Consider the following 22,365-nt stretch of genomic DNA (forward strand, 5'->3'; position numbering starts at 1 on the left):
TCTCAATTTTTAGAGAACAAAAGTATCTGTAAAACTTGGGAAGATGCTAAAAAAAAATTTAAATATTTCTGTGAATGACTTAGTGGTTTTGGATAAAATCTCCTCTTTCACAGGGGAGTACAGCTATATCAAACATTTAAGTAGTCACTAATAGCTGATGTTTTTCTGCCTGCCACTTGCAACTTTTATGCAGCCACTAGAAATGGTGTCAGTCTCTTTAGGATTCCCTTTAAAATAAATAAGAAATATTTATAATAAAATCAATATATTAATATACTGTAATGACATAATTCTGCAATGTATATTTTACATACATCTATTATATATAAAAACTAATATGAGCATCACCCTTCCTATAAAGAGCTACTCCCACGTGGGCTTCAGAAAGATAGGATATTCCTGGCCTGCAGATGTCTCGAGCTTTTCATCATTCTGAATTTTAGGATATTAATTGCCGAATTTGCTGTGATACAGAATTTTTTGCTCAATGCAACCTTCAACCACCTCACCAGCTCTCAAATTTCTACTGAAGCTGAGTGATAACTATTTTGGGGAAATGAATGTGTAAGAGGATATGCAGTTTCGGCGAGGAAACAAGAAGTACAATATCCACTTTATATATATCTCTCTCTCTCATACTGGGATGACTCAAGCCGGACTTCAGTTAGAAGGCAGGCTCTAATACTGCTGTGAATGTAGCACAAGGATATTTAGTAACTGGATAGAGATGCCGGGTTTTTTCCATACTAAAATTATATAACTGTGGGGCTTTAGGAGGCCTGCTCTTCATGAATAAGGTTTGGTACTGAATTTTCATATGCCTCATTTAATTTTCAAAGGGGCCTCTCTGCTTTCTGTATGTGTTGGAGACCAGTTCTTTATTTGTTAAAATTGGTTGTAAAGGATGAACTTTCTCTTGCTGAATCTTGGTTTTACTTCTGTTTCTCAAAAGTGAATGGAGGTTTAAAGTTTTTGCTGTCTGTTTCTAAGATTTTCTGGAATAAAATCAGGATTTCTGGCCCTTCTGTAAAGAAAAAAAAGAGTCACCCATGGTTCATCTCCTGGCTGGGAAGATGAATGGCTTGCTTTGGAGCATCTGAGAGTGGCAGGATCTCAGGTGTGAGGGGTGGTCTTTAGAGAAGGTGTGCCAAGGCTCTTAATTAATATGACTCTTTCTCTTTTGATTGGCCTCACTAGGAAACTGCTGGAAGAATGCTGTGACCCCGGGCAGCTCTTTGCTATGACAAAGCTGAACTCCCCGATGGGAAAGAACCTCTGGTTTGACGGGGAATTTTTATATTCTTTCACTATTGACAATGCAACTTACTCTCTCTTCCCACAGGTTAGTAACCTTTTTTTTTTTTCTTTTTGCTTTAAGTGTTAATATACTAAATGGTAACATGGTACATATGAGTATAAATTGGCTAAATGCTTGTCAGGAAATTGTATCTTCATTTCTCAGTACAAAACAGTCTCCTCTGCTTTTTTACTTTTGTGTTCTGAAAATTGTAAAATGTTTGTATGCATGTTAATATTCCTGGCTGCTTTTCAGGTGTACGGATGTACACAAGGGGTGAGATTGGACCACCTGTCTTGATTTTTAAAATAAGTTCTTCCTATTTTAAGAAGGTGATTTCCGCATTTCAGTCAGTGATCACACTCACTAGGGGCATGTTCCCTCATCTAGGGTTGCTTCAGTTCAGATCTGTTTAGCTGAGATGCGACTGCGCTTTGTGTGAAGGTGTCCAAGTTACTTCCAAGTTAATGAAGTTCATTGGTAACCAATGTGAGCCCAATAACAGAAGCCAACAGCTTGACTTTGTCGATTCTTGCTGTGTTTTGAATATTAGAAGTGGTTTGTTGTTGCTCAGCAAAGGTGTTTTGGGTTAAGTGCGTGGTTTTAGAGCACTGAGAATTCGTAATACTGATCTAGGCTCCTTGTGTTTTTAATTAATATATGAACTGATGTTAAATAATGAGTTTATTCTGTTGAATTTTGTATGTGAAAGTAGAGATGTTTTATGTGGCTACACATTTAAAGAAGGCCAAACATCTGGTCATATTAATTGATTTACACATTACTTGAATTTCTCAAATTAAAGACATAGGTATTTATTAACCCTCTGAGTCATTCACACTGGGCTTTTTATTTCTTGCTGTTTCAGTTAAACACGTAGCAGAGTTCTTACTTGTTAGACTATTTTTTTTTTTATTTTAAGTAGCTTCCAAATCTCAACAACAGACTTACGACTTTGAATGAGTTTCTTTTGGTGGAGAAAGAGTGAGGGGAACTGAAGCGTTGGGGAGAGGAGATGGGAACAGCCACTTTCTGTGTTAAGACATCATCCAGCAGAGCGGTGTTACAGCTCTTGTCTTGTTCAGGCTGTCAGTCCGCTGTCTGTGCCTGTTGCGGGCTGTGCCTGTTGCACTGAACCGGTTAATGGACCTCTGCCTCCTCAGGCTGCTGCCCAGCTCCTGTGTCCTTGCAAGCTCAGCAAACAAGGAGATGCCAAAACCTGTGTGGTGGGTGGTTTTTTCCTGCAGTATGGCTGGGAAGGGGCTGCCCAGCTGGAGTGAATTTCTCTCCCTGCCTTTGAGACTGGTAGAAAGTTTATAGTGTGTTGCAGGGTAGCAGCTGTAAATCTTTTTTTTATGGTGATTAATATGATTTGTTGCTACAATATTGCACCGTTTATTGGAGAAAACTGAAATCCTTGGCAGAGCTATGAACTTTGTACCTCACAAAGATATTGGCAGCAGCTGCTCAAAATACGTACATCCTTTCCAACGTTTCAGAAAAGCCCCACCTGGGCTGGCACAGGGAGGTCATTATTTTGTGATGGATTTGGGATTTCAGATTTGGTTTTCTGTGGATTAAAACCTGGCACTCTGCTGTGTGTCCCATCTCCTCTCACAGAAGAGAGCAAAGTACTGGATGGGCTCCTTCAGAGAGGTAAATGCTGGTTGAAGAGGAGCCATGGTCTTGGGAACTCTGGCAGTTCCCAGGATCTCAAGTACTGTCCCCAGAGTTTATCAGTTGGCTGGATGGGAAGCAAGGATCTGGGAAGTCCTGGAGAGACAAAGTGCTGGGGGACAACATGAGCTAAGGAGTTGGGACTTCGTTGTCCCTGGGTCCCTTAGGCTTGCCAAAGAGGCTGCCTAGAAGTCGTTGTAGGGGTGGTGGTGGAAGAGGTGGGGTTTTTTTTATGATGTTCCAACTCCAGAATAGTGCTAGAAAGCAGCTCTAGGACTGGTGCCAGAAATGTTATTCCTTTAATGAATTGATGGGCAGTTCACTTCTGACGAGTGGGACTCACTGCTACTCCCTCTTCTCTTGCAAGTACCGCTGCCTTTAACTTGATGTGTTATTCCTATGTATTTTGCCCAGAGGAGTTTTGTAAACCTTCATCAGATGAAATCCTGCTAGGCGTAAAGGCTTAGGAAGATTTATTTGCAGTAAATTCTTAAACAAAGTATTTTTCTACCTCTCTTTGTTTCAAGAAAAAGACTTGGCTGAACTTTTCAGGCTTCTGCTTTGAAGAATGGTGTCTATTAGCGTGCTAGCAACCGGCAAGCAATTTTTGTGAAGATGAATATTCCTTTCAAAAGTATCTAGAAGCTTAAAACCGCTCATAAAATATGGGTAATACTCTGAAATGCTCAGAGGATGTAACAGGAATGTAAAGGGCCACAGCTATGTTGATATAATAAAAACAATATTTCCTCTGGCATAAATAAAAAAGGCTCCATCCACATCAATCTGCTGGGCTTAAGCCAATTTGTGCTTGCAGAATATTTCTCAGTCCTGAACCAGTTATTAACTTACAGGATAAAGGAACTCAAAACTAAATAGGAAACTTGCTCTATTTTATGGCATAGAATAAGCTGGCTATGCATCAATGGAGACTTATACAGAAATAATTAAGTATGTCAGAACTTAATATTTAAAATGTCACTTATTTTTGAATGTGAACAATACAAAATAGAATATTTTTTCTTCTGAGTAATCTGTAGATAAAGTTCTTGCAGCTGGTTCAACATTTTCTGGTGGAGTGCTTTTCCAATAAAAACGCTATTTCACCAAAATATAAATTTAGTATCAGTTCATTGGTTTTTCAATTTTTCTTTGAAATGAAAAGGTTAAAAGGTTTTGGTGGTGTTATGACATTTCATTTTATCATTTTTTGAATATAATATTTCAACCTTTTTTTTATCAGCTCTGTTGCTAGCTTTTTTTTTTCTCAGACTTTGCTTCATTGTATTCCTCCTCCTCCTTTTATTTATTTATTTTTTAAGTTTTTGATTGACCAAGGGAGAAATTTGCAAAAGAAAAAAGCAAAAGCTTTTATGTGGAAATAATCATTCAGTGTTTCATTTCATTTTTTGAGAACAAAATTTGAAGTTGCAGACTTTTGCATGAACTAAGAATTCCAGCAGCTGGAAGTGCCTCCTCTTACTCTCCCCCTCTCTCAGTTCCATTTTCCCCCTGATTTCTAGAATTAATTTTTTTTTTGAAACAGAAATGAAAGATTACACAGACTGCACCATCTTTCCCATCCTGGAGAAAAACTGCTAGTGGCTCATTGTCAATACCTGACAGTGAGGAGAAGATGTGGGGCAGGAGGTAGCTCATCACAGAAGATGGCCTAGCGTGCAGTGAGGGTGGGCATCCCACCTACGTCTCATCTCCCAGCACGTACTACGGTGGCATTGCCTGGAGCTGTTGGATAATGGAGTGTCATTTCAATTAAAATCAGACATTTCTTGACAGCAGCTTTGTTGTGTTACTTGCTGTGATCTACAGCATTATTTCCCACTCTTAGGAGACAAAAAGCGTAGAGTCTGCATATATCTGTGGGTGTAGTTTAATATTAACAATGAGAGGTTATTCCTACTGTGTACCTACCACTTCCCTGAAGCTTTTCACGTAGACTTGAAGTTTCAATATTAGCCAGTAATTTTGGTACATATATGGAGGTACTGAGAGATGGAGGAGACCCTACTGGAGTCGAGATGAGTGGCATGGTTGGATAAACCTCTGAACAGCTGAGCTGCCACATCTCAGGTTGGCCACTAAAGGCCATGGGTAACTTGTAAATTTATTTCCTCTCCATTGGGGTCCAACTATTATACAGAAAATGGAACCTTGTGTTGGTGAGTGTTCAGGAGTTGTGTTCCTGACAGGAGGCTTCTCTCTCCTCCTTGCTTTTCAGCCTGGAAGTTTTCCCATGCAACTCTGGCCCTGTTGCATTGTATTGAGGCATGATAGAAGGCATGACGAGCACTTTCCACCCTTTACTGTCTGACTAATACGGAAGCCTGGTTTCTTCCATATATTCCTGCAGTAATTTTTAGATGCTATGAGTAAATGTGATGTAACCACAGGAGCAGCTGGGATGTAACTCAAAACCATGTGAGAGACACATGAACTAACACTCATCTGCTTATTAGTTAGAGGATAAGACAAGCCCAAGTTTCAAATGTTTTCTGAAATAATTTTGCACTCCTTCCTGTCGTCTTCTTTCTCAGAGTTTCAAAAGCAAATTTCAGACCGTCTTTACCATTAGAAGAAAAAAAAACCCTCACCCCAGTATTTAGCTGTTTTTGCAAATAATTGATTTTTGTTGCTTGCTGGTGAAAGCTTAGAGCAAGGAAGAGCTGAGGTGAATTTCTGAGGTCTCCTTTACCCTTCCCCCAAAAGGTTAAAGAAATAGTTAAATGGAAATTTTCACTCTGCCATGTAAAGTATTATTTTAGAGGGTAGAGCAGAAAGAAATTTCATATGTTAAGCTTCAACTTTTTAATTTGACAAAATAACTCATTTAAAATTTGTCTGGTTTTATTGTATTTCACCAGAAGCGGTTAGACTCATTTGGTACCAGTAAATTACTTCGAATTACTAAAATATGATTCCCCAGCTGCTCAAATCCCTTCTAAAGTTTCACTTGCAAAATGCTGTCAGAGGAATGGCTACTTGCAGTGTGCTTCTCAAGAACAGTCATCACAAATGCTGTTTGAGAAATCCAAAGGAAATAGCTTTAAGCCACAAATAAATCTGGGAAAGATGGCACCTGTTTCTGAATACCTTGTGATCAGGAGAAAGGCAATATTTTTCAAATTATTAATTAGAGTTTAAATTCTTGTACCTAATATAAAGGCAGAGAACAAGTTAATCTCTCTACCTGTAAGTGTAAGATGGAGACATTCTCTGACATTTTCTGGGTCATTGGGGTGAGTGTTGTGTTGGGTAACAGTGAATAATTTTACGATAGTGCTATGTGATTTGTGATTTTTATTCAGGGTACCTGTTAGATTCTGGGAGCTTGTTTAATTTTTCTTGGTTGCTCTCAACATTCCTCATTTGACCAGAGATGTTATTGTGTCCTCCTCTGATGCTGGTACTTGTGCCGTGTCAAAGCAAATTCTCTGGTCTTACAGTTACAGCCCACAGCTACTAGAATAATTTGTAATTATTTCAGGGAAAAAAATTTCAGATTTGGAAAGGGAGTTCAGTGTAGAGTCTGCAGGCTTTTCCCTTTTTTTGCATGAGGAGGATGACGGGAAAAATGTACTCATCCTGAGGAAGAAAATGGCAGTTTGATTCAAGTAAAAGGTGAGGTCTGGGAGCGGCAAGTGCTGGAAAGGGTTAGGTGGGAGCACGGCTGCTGCGCAGACGTGGGGTGGAATGTGAAGCTACAGCTGTCTAAGGAATGTGAACCCCGTTAAGAGGACAATGTTAACCTGCTTAGGGCAAAGGCTGTGTGTTGTTTGGACCAGTTTTAGACCGGGTGATCCCAAAATTATGTATAAAATGGGAAAACACCTGAAGTGAAGTGCGTTAGGATCTGATGGACTGCAGTGTTGCCAGGATGTGTGAAATTAGCACCTTTGGTGTTGACTTCGGAAGTGTTCTGTTAATTTTTGCTCCCAATCTAACTTACTGAGATACTCTGTTCTCAGTAAAGCTCTGTAATTAATAGCTGCTTGGAGAAATATGTTGAAATATTTGCTGTCATATGTGTCCTGATTTTTTTTTTCTTGATGTCTTGAGTAGGGGCATGAAGTACCTGCAAACCTAACATTTATTGAGCGACTCTTACATGTGCTTCCATTAATTCTAGTGTCTAAATAGTACATCCCTGACTACTTTTGAGTTGTAATTAATTAGGATTTGGGGGGAATTTCTTGGTGCTGTCTCTTTTCTTTTCATCATTTTTTTTCTCTTTTTTTTTTCCTTTTTTTGTTTTCTCCCCAAGCATACTGTAATGCAAATTATGGTCTTTATTGGGGCTACATATTCAATGTATTCAACATTCAAAATGAAAATGTAATAAACATTAATTATTGCAAACATGGAAAACATTGTATACGAAAAGGCAAAGAGGTAGTTATGTTTTGTGAAGTGACATCTGCATGTTAGGAATGCAATTAAAAAGAGATCTTCTGAATTATTCAAGCAATTGTATCATATAGTACCTTTCATAAACTGGGATATGAAATACTATCTGTAGAGACCTGACAAATTGTGCTCTTTTGGAGTCTGAGTCTTCCCTTCAGTCCTGGGTAGTCTCTAGCCCTTGGCATCAGAGCGATTGGAATCAAAAATCTGGCTTAATATTTAGTTAAGTGAAACCCCTACCCTTACTTTGATTGCATACTGACTGATTAAGAACGGTGTAATTGGACCCTTTTGTGCAGCCTGTTAGCAAAGCTGAAATAGGGCATCGTCTGTTCTATCCGGTCAGTTAAGCAAAAGCCACAGTCCATCTGAAACTACTCCATGTAGACAAGACACAAACATGCCTGATGGTGAAACCCAAATTTATGCCAAAAAGACTGAGCTGCAATGTGTATGGTTTGAAGTAATTAACCAGAGGATGGGCAACATGCTCTTTCATTGAAGCGAGTTAAAATAGACCAGGGAGTGTGGCTTTCTGTCCCTGTTGATCATCGGATGTGTGCTTTGGTCTTTCTGAGCTTGCTAAAATGTCTTCAGCCAAGCTGCTTAGCCAGGCTGTCTTTGGTGAGCCTCATTTTTCTGGAGTTTATCTGCAATAATGCATATGCCAAATTGGCTTTATCTCAAGCAGTGCAAATACATAAATAGATGCTGGCCTTTCCAAATGTAACAGAGAGGAAGGAAAGGACTGGATCTGGCTGTGAAGTGTCAGTTTGGCCTGCAGGCAATGAAAGAGGAATGGCTGCCCTAACTCATCATTTCTATTTCAAATCTAAAGTGACTGAGCGTCAATCATGGTCTCTCCTAGGTAACACAAGAGCTGGTCTCAGCACATACCAGTGCCTTTGCCAGACAGATCCTCATGCCCTCGGGCATTAAAAAAAGCCCACAGATCAGTCCCAACCCTGTTTGGGATTTTGGGGATATGCGGGCGTGGAAGAGCAAATGTGGTCCAGCTTCTGTGTTGTTACGGATGCTGAGCAGCACTAAAAAAAAGTGTAAAACCCCATGGGATTTTTGTGGAGCCACCTCAGATGGAAGGGACATGGGGTATTTTGAAGAGGATAACTCAGCCGTGAGGGTGTTGCAACTTGGAGTGATTTTTATATCTGGGAAGTGCTTCAAAGAGCGTATTTATTCAGTTCTGTTGGTACTCAGGACTGCACAGTTACTGACTAGTAAAATGCAGCCGCTGAGTTTGAAGAGGCCACAGGAGGGCTGGAGACACAGACAAGGCTGAATGATGGGATGGTGGTGTGCTGTCCCAGGCGAGGGAGGGGACAGTGCGGAAGGGCATCATCTGCTAGCAGAGGCAGGGAGGATCTCACAACACTGCACATTAGTGCGCATTTCTATTTATTAGCTGCATCACGGAAATTTTCTACTGTAAGTAACATTTTTGATGGTATCTAGAAGTCACAGTTACAGATAAAGAGATGTTATGCTGTGGGGTTGTAAAGCACAGAGCAAAAGGGCTGTTCTGAACCCAAAGAGGAAGTGGGCAGCGTGGGCAAAGGTGGCCGGAGATGCTGTACTACTGCCCTGAGAGTTTTAGGGGCTTTTTAGTCAATGTTCGTCTGCTTTACAGGGACATAAAGTTGCTGTTTTCTAAGCAAGAAATGTTGTGAGCAGGAGAATAATTAACGGAAGTGGTCACAGCTGCAAAGCTATAGGAAGAGCGAACTTCTGATGGCTACGAGTAACTACAGAGCATAAGAGCTTGCCTGGCTAAGGGTATAAAAATAGAAATAAGAGTTGGTTCTAATCTACCCGAAGGCAACACAGTTAGATTTGTTTGTTTTATTGTAGCTTTATATAACTGATAAGATGCTAAAAGGAGGTTCTTTCTCCATGCAGGGTTTTTTCTGGCAGTGAACTTGTTTATATACTGAGACTTCCATCTACAGGTGCAATAAGACTTTTGCTTCTTTGGACGTCAATGTGTAAATCTTGAGTAAGCTTTATGCTTTATATCCTGACCACTTGTTAGCCTTTCTTATTATTTATAAATTTTATTTTTAAGAGTCATCTTGTTCAATTTATAGACTGTTTACTGTATATGTGACTATATATTTGAATTATTCAGTGATCAGATTGCATTGCATTAATTTGCTGTATTCAGTAGTTAGCTTTTTTGAAGAGATACTTCTCAAGTAGGCTTAATACAAGTACTGGCTTGTTTGAAGCTTAGGTTTGGTTGCGTTTCATGCCTGGCACTTGCCACCTGGCAGAAGAATGAGTTGAAATTGATGAAATATTACATATTTCTATTTTTCGTACAGTTATTTGGTTTCTTGATATGGCTTTTGTGAATTTTACTGGAGTGTGGCAGGATATCAGATTATGATCAGAAGGTATTTCACCTGCAGCAAAGATGTAGCCCGCCTCTTCTCCCGGGTATTCCTAAACATGGGTGGAAGCGTGGCTTACAGAGTCTGCAGGCTTGAAGAAAGTCAGGGAAGGTTACACCACTGCAGAAGCTATTAAGAAGGGGTAGCACGGTTACAAATCTTATAGGAGGATTATGTAGTGACTTTCAAAAGATCCTTTATGTCTTCTTGCTTAGGGGGGAGTGTAAGCTCAGCTTTACATTTAATGAGAAATCTGCTGCATTACAGTTGAAGAATTGACTTATGTAGCCAGGCATGGTTGATTTAGAGCCCTTATAACCTGATATGGTGTGGAGGGGAAGGGCTGTGGTTCTCTTCTGGAACAACTGTTATCATCTGAATGGCTCCCATGAGGCAGGCATTGGCTTCCAAATGATGTTTTGGACATTGGGAAAATAACACAATAGTGGTTTTCTTACATCAGGATGCACCGGGTTATCCTGTGATGCTGGACATGCAGGTCAAGTACCACTTAACTTGCTGTTGCTTAGATCAAGAATTCAGGCTGTTTTTTTCCTTCTTGATCAACAGAGCTTCCTTACACTTTTTCAGTCTTTAAAGACAAATTTGACAATTAAATCTGTGCTGCAGGTTGTCTGCTGGCGAATAACTGAGGTGACGGTTTTGTGTATGGTAGCTAAGGGGTGGTCTGTAGTGGGAGGCAAAGGCAAGATAACTGAATGCACTGGTGTCTGTCCAGCTGAAATGAGTCAGGATACGACATTTAACAGCCTTTTGAATTTGGACTTGTGTAATATAACTGTGAATCCCAAATGTAGAAAGAAATAGCTCTTTCCAGTGCAGCGATGGTGTCTTCTTTTTTTTTTTCCTTCTTCTTCTTTTATTTATTTTTTAAAGACTGTCTTAGGCACTTCTACGAACTGTGGGCATTTGGGGCTGTTGACAGTTTGCAGTGCTAGTCTAGGTATGTTGTGGAGAAGAGCAACTTGCATATATACATACCTGGCTTTGCAGGTGATTTGAAGGAGGACTAACTTAAGCCTGAGACCATGGCTTAGGCTCACTGTCTTTAGCTCAGTCCATCAGTCCCAGGAAGACTGCTGCAGACACTCACAGGATATTTTCATGGGAGGTACATTATTGCCAGCGTACTTTCCTAGATAAGCCCTTGATCTATAAGCTTGAAAATCAGTTATAAAATCCTGTGAGCGGGGTTAGGGTGGAGGTTTGAGGTTCCTGCATGCCTCCTGCATGGTGTCTGCAGCACAGCTATCTAAATATTGCCTCATGGACACGTGGTCTCCAATGGCTATGTTTTTCTCCATGTAGAATGTACTGGACTAATGGTCTCCTGTTTCAGAAGGTTCAGATGAAAGACACTGCGTTGCAGATGATTTCGTCCTGATCAAATGATCACCTGAGTTATATTGCAAATACTAGCTCAATGAGACCTGTAATGTTTTCTAGGAACCCCACGTCATGTATGTGCATTTGGGTACCTTCATTCTCTGGCACGGGAATTGCATGATAGGTGAGGAACAAAAATTATACATGACAGAGGGGGCTGGCTTTTCCTTTTGCTCTGAGAATGTGCTTTTATTAGGAAGTGGACAGAGAGGTTTTCTTTGAGTAAACTACTCTCATAATAAGGAGTAAAGTTTGTGATCTGAATAAACCTGATGTGAAACAGGTCTTGGAAGTCAATTGTGTTAATGATAGAGTAGCACCCTTGTCCACTTACTACTGCCCTAACTAGTCTTCCTAGCACAAGAACTGCATGGCTACGTGTGAACGGATGAAGTGTGTAGTTCCTCACATCCTGTGCTTGAAAAATGTGGGCTAAGGGTTTTATTTTAAGACAAAGTCTATATTCGTAGAACAATTTAAGCACAGGTTTATTACACTGAAATGCGAGTGTGTTGCTGCCTCTAGTTGATGGAGCTATCTAGTCAGCCATTCAGTCAGATAGGGATAAATGTACAGCGTAATGCCTATAGACCAATTTCTCATGTGTATATCATCGTCTTACTTATGGTTTTATGAGGTGTGACCAAAGTCTCTGCAACCTATTAAGTTCTATGGTAATGAGGCTTTCCTACAGCGACCGAAGGACAAGAGGTAATGGGCACAATCTTGAACATAGGAAGTTCCATCTCAACGTGAGGAGGGACTTCTTTACTTTGAGGGTAGTAGAGCACTGGAACAGGCTGCCCAGAGAGGTTGTGGAGTCTCCCACTCTGGAGACACTCGAAACCCACCTGGATGCCGTCCTGTGCAACCTCTTGTAGCTGACCCCGCTCTGGCAGGGGGGTTGGACTAGATGATCTCCAGAGGTCCTTTCCAACCCTGACCATTCTGTGATTCTGTGAAGGAAGGAAGTCAGTGCCTTGAAGGTGATAGTGGTGACGCTAACATTACTGCAGCCGTCGGTGGTATGCATGGGCAGGCGGCTCCCTCAGAGATCCCTCCTTGCTCACTGTTACATTATCATCTCACTGATTTTGTTGTATCTAATTACGTACGTGTCATAGCCAGCTGCAAATGTATACTGGGGAATGCCTGGCAGCCATGGGCAGTGATTGGGAGTATGCTTGTTAGCTCCATCCTCTACCTGCTGTACTTGGGCGAAAAGCACCAGTTATAAGAAAGGAAGGACTTCAGTTTTAGCCCCTGAACTGAATGACGCCAAACCAAAAATCAACAAGACGGAGCCTATCTTCACAGAGTTCCCTTCGCACTCTGAAGACTGAATGAAGAAACACATTCAATCACGGCACATATTCCAGAGGTGCAGTGCTATTTATGATTTTCCTTTTAGAAAGCCAGGCTTTTATGGCGGAAAAAGCCTTGCACCTTCATACAGGGTTTCTCTAGGCAGTGCTACAGCGAGATACAGGGGCACTGTCAGTTTGTTCCTATGGTATTATGTTGAGACCTGTGCAAAGTCATTTTCTGGAGAGGATACTCATGGTCACTGCCCTCTTGCCTCTGCACGATGGCAGACAGCCCTACCTGGGCTGTACCCAACAGAGATTTATCTAGTAAATTTTTAAAGCTTCCAGTAATGGAAATTCCACAGCCCACTAGGCAGTCCATGCCAGTACTTTGCTGTCCTTATGTGTAGGATGGATTTCCTGATGTCTAACTTAAAATTCCCCCTTGGCTATAATTTAAGAACATTTTTTTCTTATTTTTCCCACGTATGACTGCTATCAAGTCTCCCCACAGTCTTTTTCTCTAGGCTAAACAACCGCAACTCTTTTAATCAGATAATTTTTTCTAAACCTCTGAACCTTTTTGGTTTTTGGATAGTCTGTGAGGAAGATATGTGACAATTAACCATGTGGCGCCCTCAGAATGTATCCTCAGACTTTCCCTTTGGAGATGGTACAAAACATCAGTGCCATATCCTCTGAATGGCAGAGCTTAACGGCACCTTTCTGCTTGAACAAGCTTGTATTCAGTGTTGCTGGTTATTCCTGTAGCCAAAAGATCACTGGATGTTGCTGCTAATGAGGCAAACCCAGTGTCCCAACGAATACTTATCTTTTCTTCTTGGTAATGTGTACAGACAACATAACAGGGAATGGACCTCAGGTATCTTCTTTCCAGGGCAAGATCTGTGTGCTGCAATCACAGCTCTGACAGTCTGCGTTCGCTAATCGGGCCCATCTCTCTGCCTCAGTAAACTGAAGGTACTTTCTGTAGCTGGAGACAGACAGACAGGCAGTTGCCAGCGGTGTCCCCCTCTCCAGGGGACACAGTGAAGATTGCATGGAGCTACTATTGTACGTCTTTATTTCTCAGTGTATAGAGCCAAGCTGAATTAAACCTGCCTGCAGGGCATGAAATAATACCAAGCAACACGTTCTCTCTGTTGATGATTTTTAACGAGTTTGTGAATATGACAAGAATGTAGAATGGGAACGTGTAACATATTCTGTTTTTAGGCTGGATAACCTATTTGTAGGCTAATTCATTAACAGATATTCCTTCATCAAGACCATCTCCAGCCTTTTCCTCAGTCTAAAACCCACTGGCTTGTCTCACTTCTCTTCCCTTGCAGCAGTGCTTGGCGTATGCACAGTGTAGCTTGTTATTCAGGAGCAATGCTGCAAATTTAAGTGATGCAAGTAGGCTCAATAGGAGACAGTTTAGGTGAAGGGAAACAATAAATGCAAAGGCTACACACATCTATTCTGTGATCCACTATTGTGCCAGAAGAAGAAACGAGAAAGCCAAAGATAAATAATCCTTGGTCTGAGTGTGATGCTCTTTATAACATTTCCCTCAAGCACTTTACAGTCATTCAGATTCAATGTATGGTGTTACTGCACAGCTAAATCTATGCCTAGAAATCTCTGGAGATGATTAAAATACGGGTTTCTACATGGGGAGTATGTGGGGAAGAAATACTGCAAACCCTCCTTTTTCCTGTACAATAAACAGATATAGATGCTAAACCACTGTTCCTTTTGCTTCACAGAGAAAAAATTGGAAGAGACCAAGAGAGGCCCTGTGATATTCTGGGTGGTATATGAATATAGGAGACAGGAGCTCTTCTCCACCCTACGGCATTAAGCAAGGCCTTTGAAAAGTGGGACTATCTCATTGAAGCTCGCCAGCACTTCTTTCCTGGCTCCGGCCTTAGCAGACTTTTTGCAGTTCCAATTCCCCAGTTTAGGGTCTGTCCTCCAGGTGGTACCCCAGGCTGGCACCCCCTCATCCTAGCACAGCTGTGGCTGGGGTCAACATGGTGGTTGCATTTGTCTTTTCAGGGCAGTCACTAAGCAGAGAAATGTGGGTGGTGGATTATTAAGCACCAAAAGAACTGTGGTGGAGAAATGAGTAATGAGCTACATTGCAAAACAGGTCAAGTGAAGCGTGGTTACACCAAAGTCAATAGCAATGTTCTAGTTGACTTCAGCATGGCCAGGATTTAGCCAACAGTACCCTCTGGCTGAGTACAGTTCTGCAAGGGACTCGTAAATTTGGTTTTGTGGCTTCTTCCTGGTTAACAAAGAATGACTCTTTTTTTCCGTTTCTCAGCCTTTATTAGCCTTTGTTTTCACATTGTGAATGAGGTGAATGAGTTATCCTCTTCATCTAGTCTGACTGAAAAATGCTTGTTTATGCCCCTGAAGACAGACCCTGAGTGAAAAGGCAAGGCAAATTTGAAACAGCCACTCGGACGAGATAAAATGGAGCTTTTTGTCACTGCCCTTCCTTGCCTCCATCCCAACTGACAACATTCTTTGTGTTGCCTCTGCCAATAAGCAGGGAATCGTCCCTGACTTGATGCTTCTCTGAGTCCTTGCAAGCAGGCTATGTGTAAGTCTTGCACAATCTGGACACGCTTTTCCACTTCTCCATCTCTCTCAATGAGCCGATCTTACTCTGAGACTGTTACTTTTACAGGGCAAAGGCAACCTTTTTTGTATGCTTGTCCAAGGCTGTGCATGAGGAAGGTGCATGCAATAGTATGCCACAATGGTCAACATCACCATATTAAAGTGAGGCCATCCATAGTTGAATTTTATTTTTCTGTTTTTTTGTAAGTGGTACAGAGATCCTTGCCTTGTGACCTAATGAAAGAAGTGAAATCACTGGTGTCCTGCTTTCCTGATGTAGTAGTGGGAATGTTATTTTCTGCAGCTTTTTCTTGAGAGAGGATCAGATACTATCTTCTTCAGGTATGATTTTACCCCAAATGGTTATCAGGATGCCTGGATAGTGGCTGTGTTTGGGGATTTTCAAATTGAGTATCTGGTTACTCAAGAATAGATCGTCTAAGGGATGAGGAAGTTATAGAGAAAACCTATGTAGTGATAATTAGCAATGGTGGTTTCTCTTTAAAGTTTGATATCTGGTCCCACTGGGCACTTGTAAGGCTGAATACTTTTCTGAAACCTGCTGTTCCATGAAGCCTGCAAAATAAATAACTTTTCCAATGAAGATCAGAAACTTGCTTTTTGTGATTTCAAAGGGTCATCTTTCATCACAGATGAAAAATGTGGAGGCGAAGTTAGAAAGTGTTTGGGGTGGTTCTACTCTAATGTAAATTAGATTCTTCCTGCTAGCTTCCTTGCTTGCGTTTTGATCCTGCAAGGATGGTAGCTGTAGAACTCCTCTTTGACAGTAATTAGGTATGCAAGAGACAATCTGCTTTCAGCCCTTCTTTATATTTTTCTAAGCACTCTGAAGTTTGACATGCCGATTACCTCCATCCAATATTACTCTTGTTAACCATGTAAACTTGATTTTTCACACTGATTTGGTTTCTATAATGCATGTTAGTAACTATGTCCCTGTTATCCTTCCTCTTTTCTTTCCCCTACTTCTGAGTACTGCTGGGTCTACACTTAATATAACTTTTTACTTTATTGTCTTTGCCAGCTTTAGTTGAGGGTAGTGTTTGTCTACGGTAAGGTAACCTGAAAAGCTAGCTTGACCTGGTAGGAACCTTAATGCAGCAGCTATAACCGATTCAGGTTTGGTGGTTCTAGCAAAGTGCTGAGGGGAGCTGGAGTGAAGGGCAATTAGCATAACACGCTCCCTGGGAGTGTAGCTCTATCAAGTCATTTAGCTTGCAAATGTTTATGGAGATGTGAGCTTGTAAAAATGGCAACTTCTTACTCGATGGAGCCCCTTCCTTCGTATCCCTGAGGTTTATCTTCCCACTGATGAAAGCAACTTTTCATTCCTGACATTCCTTCAGAGCACGTTCACCTACAGAAAAGCAAGTTGGATTGTATGTTGCCTTGCTTCTAACTAGCGTTGCCAGCTTAATAGGGCTTTTTCTTGTAGTTTGTTGAGTGCTAAAATTTTACATGACTTTGTTGCCCTTGCTTCTCCATGGAGCTGGCAATGTACAAGGCAGATCAAAATCAAACCTGATTTACTAAGAGACCTAACAGAGGTCTTGATTTCAGAAATTACATGTTCTCATAATAGGCACTTCCTCTTTAAGTCTGTAAGAGCAAAACTCTGGCTTGTCAGTTGAGACAGGATCTTTCCATGCCTAAGCTGAAATTTGAGCTGGTGTGTGACTGGGCCGGGGGCGGGGCGGGGAATGTAAACCCACAGTAAATACACCTTTTGTCAGGTAGCAGCAGAAATTTTGATAATGTATAAGTAAGATGAACTGGTACATACACTATAGTATAGATGTATTTGTGGTTAATCCTATTACAGGTAAGAGGGTGAGAGTAAATCAGTATTTTTCAAAACTCACTCATTCCAGTGTACTTTTGTGTTGTCTTTTGTCAAACATCCACTATCTACAGCATCATTTTGGATCGGTGTCCCCTTCTCTGATAGAGAAGACCTTTGTTGTCTTTCCTGCTACAAAGAAAGTTACCCACAGACATGAGAAGCCGAGCTTTAGGTTTGACTCTGTTCAGAGGGAGCCCGGTTCGTGACTTCTTAATGTTCAAGTAACTCAGCCTGTCCTTCTCCTGGGTTCCAGCCCAAGCACCCTGTACCGTGTCATTGCTGCTAGCTCCCCGATCTGCTGCTTCAGTTCTTTATCCTGCTTTCCTCACCATGTTTTTGTCAGTGGCTCTGACATCTCTCCTAGGTAGTCTCCAGCCCCCCTGGACCTGCTGCTGCTATTCTTCAGTCTTTATCAGCATCTCTTTCCAGTTGGCTTTTTAATCACAGTTAGGGGGTCAATAGACTCCCCCATTAATGCTTTCTAGGCTGCTGTTGTATTACGTGGAGTTCATGCAGCTTATTGTAGACCTGAGACAGAGAGTCTAGATGCACTAACTTCTGAGATTTAAGTGGCTAGTTGCTAAATTTCATCAGGAAACATAAAGTCAAAACAGGCGGGGTACTTGCTAATCACAGGCAATATAAGGCAAAATGATGATCCTGCAGAAGGACTACACATGCACTTGGGAGTTTTGATTAGTTGGGGTTTACCTAACTTCAGCTGAATTATCTTTTCTTTAATCCTCCATAATTAGAACCTTGTTGCCGATAGTTATTTTTCTAGGCTTTTTTCTGCAGTGGGAAGTTCTCCATTATGACATTGCACTATTTTTGTAATCATGTTTTTCGTGCATGTCTGAACATGCAGCATCCCCTCTTGTTAGTCCTCTCCCTGATCCATTTTTTAAGAGCATAGGCACATTATCAGTTTCTTTCTTTTGCTCCCTCCGTTTCTTTCTATGTATTTTTTTGATCTTTTTAGATCACAAAACTACCCCGATTCCCTTTTCAGTTAACAAGTTGTGATGGTATTTGTCTGTGGCATTTTAAAGTGAATTTGATGTTATTTTAATGCTCTACAAATAATTTTTTTTTGGAAACTGTATAAAATTATTTTGTTAAATATCTCATTAGTAGGCCAGGTATGGTTCATTTTTGAAATCTTCTTAAAACTTGAGTAAATACTGAAAATCTAAGATGTGCAGCATTCCTAATTTTACAGTAATCCAAACCTGTCACTTAACAGCCCTTTTACCTGTAAATTTAAGAAGTTTCCTCCATCTTCTGGCAAATAGGTCAACATCCCATTTACTGTTATACTTTCAAGGAAGGTAAATACAGTATAACTTGCAAAAATGTGACAGGTATGTGTGTGGCTTTGAGTAGCCTTTTTGCCAGAATTCATGGAAGTTTTCTTCAAAAAGCATTTTCTCTGAAATTATGCTTTCAGAGTCTTTTTCATTTCACTATCATATGCCTAACTACCATTTACTGGCAGTGCACTCCAAATTTCTGTCAGAAGGAGTAAATTTAAAAACCACGGTTTTGTACTTTAAAATTTGTCTTTTGATTGCCATATCTTTATGTTTTGCCTTCAACAGATGTCTAGCTACTTAGTTGAAGGAGAAAAAAGCCTTCTCTGCAAAAATGATGAGCTGGGTAAAAATGATTTTTTACTTTGGCGGTGTGTTAAGAGCAGTTTACAGTGTGCATTGATATTCTTCCCACTCCTTTGGGACTTGTCGGGAATCATTTGTGATCGTTTCATTTGAATGGGGAAGAGGACCTTTAATTTGAGGGAAGGAACAGAAAATAAATCAGTTACAATAGAGGCTATATTGCAGCCTACGGGTTCTCTGGGGTTTGGAATACCCGTTGCCTGTGCTTGGAGTGCTATGGAAAGGCTGCTTGCAGGTCTGATCCCAAGCATATGCATACTGATGATTGTTGTTCTATCGGCCACACTGAATTAACATTTTTCACAGGCTTTGACGCCTGCAGGTGCAAAGTGCTCTGTGTCATTATCACAGAATCACAGAATTCAGAGTTGGAAGGGACCTCTGGAGATCATCTAGTCCAACCCCCCCGCCAGAGCAGTGTCACCTACAGCAGGTTGCACAGGACGGCGTCCAGGCGGGTTTCAAGTGTCTCCAGAGTGGGAGACTCCACAACCTCTCTGGGCAGCCTGTTCCAGTGCTCTGCCACCCTCACAGTAAAGAAGTCCCTCCTCATGTTAAGATGGAACTTCCTACATTCAAGTTTGTGCCCATTACCTCTTGTCCTGTCACTGGGCACCACTGAAGAAAGATTGTTCCCATCTACCTGGCACCCTCCCTTTAAGTATTTATAAGTATTGATACGATCCCCCTTCAGTCTTCTTTTCTCTAGACTAAAAAGACCCAAGTCCCTCTTCATAAGAAAGATGTTCCCGTCCCCTAATCAGTTTCGTAGCCCTTTGCTGGACCCTCTCCAGCAGTTCCCTGTCCTTGAACCAGGGAGCCCAGAACTGGACACAACACTCCAGATGCGGCCTCACCAGGGCAGAGTAGAGGGGGAGGATAATCTCCCTCGACCTGCTGGTCACATTCTTCTTGATGCACCCCAGGATGCCATTGGCCTTCTTGGCCACCAGGGCACATTGCTGGTTCATGGTCATCCTGTTGTCCACCAGGACTCCCAGGTCCCTTTCCACAGAGCTGCTCTCCAGCAGGTCAGCCCCCAACCTGTACTGATGCATGGGGTTATTCTTCCGCAGGTGCAGTACCCTACACTTACCCTCGTTGAATTTCATTAGGTTCCTCTCTGCCCAACTCTCCAGCCTGTCCAGGTCACGCTGTAAGGCAGCACAGCCTTCTGGTATGCCAGCCACCCCTCCCAGCTTTGTGTCATCAGCAGACTTGCTGATGGTACACTCTATCCCTCCGTCCAGGTCATTGATGAATATATTGAACCGTACTGGGCCCAGTACTGACCCCTGGGGAGCACCACTTGTTACAGACCTCCAACTAGATTCTGCAAGTCTCTTATCTCCAGTGCAGCAGGAACCCTTATGGCCCAGCCTGACCTCCCGAGTAACTCAAGCTGTAGGGTTGCATCTGGTAATTTCTCAGCCTGGTACGGTAGCGGTGCTTCAGCTGCCACATGTTGGTGCTACCAGGCTGCAGTTGCCGTGCCTGAATGCAAAAGACTCTTTATGATGGAGCAATAACCAGACCCCAGTCATGACTTCCAGTAACTCATTATTGCCTCCAAAATATGTCTTATTTCCACCATCCCCAGAAGTATAAATGTGGGAACAGAACTGCTGACTTTGCCCATCAAACTATGCAATAGCAAAATAGATCACTATAGCTGAAAACATTGATTTTTAGGAAGTTTGCTACCTAGGTCTACTATGCGGACAAGACATACAAAATATATTACCTTGCCAAATCATTGAAACACATGAACAATCAAAACACAACTGAAATATAACACACATCCTGATTGCAATCAGAATACTGAGAAATGCTACCCATTATCCTAAATTTAAAATTCAATGTAGAAAAATATAGATTCTGTAGAGAAAATATTTCATTTCTATTTCTATCCCCATGGCTGCTTGGACTGTTAATTGAATGATAGAGCTTCTTTACTTTTGTGCTCTAGGTTCTTTAAAACATTGCTCTGGCTGTGCAAATGGATATAAATTACATCAGTATTTAGAGACAATGGAAGTCGGGATCTCTTGGGTGTCCGATCAGCTGTGTAGGATATTACCTCATCTGCTGGGTGAACAATGAGAATTTGCTCTTCTGTTTATTGCAGAATCATTGCAGTATTTTTTTTCCCGTTCATTTATGAAGCTTGTTGTTTTAGCTTGACTCATTGTAATTTTCCCTATTTAATGCTTATTCCCAGCCATTACAGTCTATAATTGCATTTTTGTCATTATATTCTCACTTTATAGGTATATGTGTGTGATGTATATGGATATGAAATGACATCATTCGGTACTTTGGAATTAAGTGACCAACGAAGTCTCTGTTGAACACTCTCCATGTTACAGCTTGATATTTCTCCATATGTATATGTGCTTCTGCTTAGGAATTAGAGATATGGTGTGAGCTTTTGCACAAGAGTTCTGTCCTTCATATCAACCAGATCCACAGGCCTCAGCTAAAATCTTTCTGTATGGCTGTCTGTCTGCCTGTGTGTCTTCATTTTGGAATACTTCTTGTGTGTGGCAGCAGAGAGAAAGGGAGAAATGCTGAATGCTGGCTGCCTGAAATCTTGCATCCTCCTACACAATGCTCTTGGAAAGAGTATCATCTCACCTTTTACTGACCCAATATATGAAGCTCCGTGGAGCCGTTCCCTGGGCCACTCAGAAGGAAGACGCAGAGAGGTGCTTGTGGAGACATTAACTGTACCATGAGATAGTGGATGTGCCATGTGTGATATTCGCAAGAGCTTTCTGGGAGGCAAGGCTGCAGACCTGGGTGGGATGGCATTTCATGGGGTTTCTCTGGGCATGAGGTTGTGGCGGGAGTCACACTGCAGCTTCTCTCTCTCTTCAACAACCTGTGTGCTTTTCAGACAAGTGCACTTGGGATAAAGACTCCTAAAGCAGGAGAGAATGGCTAACTTGTATGTTGATGGCACCGTAGTGGGGGAATATGATGCTGGGGATGAGTCTTATTCATAACATCTGAGGCTTTAGAGGTCTGAGGAAGCGTTTCCCCTTAACCTGTGGATAACCTGACAGAGTATGGCTCCTACCCTGAAGCACATGGGTTTTATTCTTGTTCTTTGTGGGATGAGAGCTCATAGCTCTGTGTAGAGTCCCATTACATATCAATTACTGCAAGTTCAATGGAGCTGCGGCATTTCTTTAATGTAGTGAATTTGAATGTCTGAATTTTAAGTAGGAGTGGGAGAAGTGATTTAAACAAAATACTGTAGCCTGTGACCTGTAGCTTTGCCAAACTCAATGTGAAAGACTTGCCCATTTTGAATTCTAATGTAGAATCATTGCTAATTTATCTTTAGCATGGTGGTGTAAAACAACCTCCTCTTCACTTCACTGCAATATTTGGAGTGCAGTACCTGCCAGTCAGTTGTATCTACAAGTGTCCTCTTCAGGCCCAATGGAACCTTGGTGAAAATTTTCACTGCTTAAATGGAAGCTTTGCAACTAGACTTCGTTGTGAACAAAAAATGCAGGCCATTAGTTCCTTAATATAAAAAAAAGTTTCAGCTGAATCCTGATTTTATTTATGAAATATTATGAATTTTACAGGCTTCCAAGATTTTCATGCAAAAACTCAATGAAACTCAGTAGTTCTGGTAAGGTTTCGC

The 22,365-nt window shown here is 41.4% G+C and overlaps 1 protein-coding gene across 1 annotated transcript in view; it reads left to right on the forward strand.

Annotated features, from left to right (window-relative positions):
- ST8SIA1 (ST8 alpha-N-acetyl-neuraminide alpha-2,8-sialyltransferase 1) overlaps window positions 1–22,365 on the forward strand; it is a 113,352-nt gene that overhangs the window by 15,192 nt on the left and 75,795 nt on the right. Inside the window, exon 3 of the mRNA XM_009879768.1 lies at window positions 1,198–1,342. Within this exon, the coding sequence (XP_009878070.1) occupies window positions 1,198–1,342 (145 nt within the window). The remainder of the gene's footprint in view (window positions 1–1,197; window positions 1,343–22,365) is intronic.

This window comes from Charadrius vociferus, unplaced genomic scaffold (genome assembly GCF_000708025.1).
Source record: "Charadrius vociferus isolate BGI_N301 unplaced genomic scaffold, ASM70802v2 scaffold90, whole genome shotgun sequence".
Classification (NCBI taxonomy): domain Eukaryota; kingdom Metazoa; phylum Chordata; class Aves; order Charadriiformes; family Charadriidae; genus Charadrius; species Charadrius vociferus.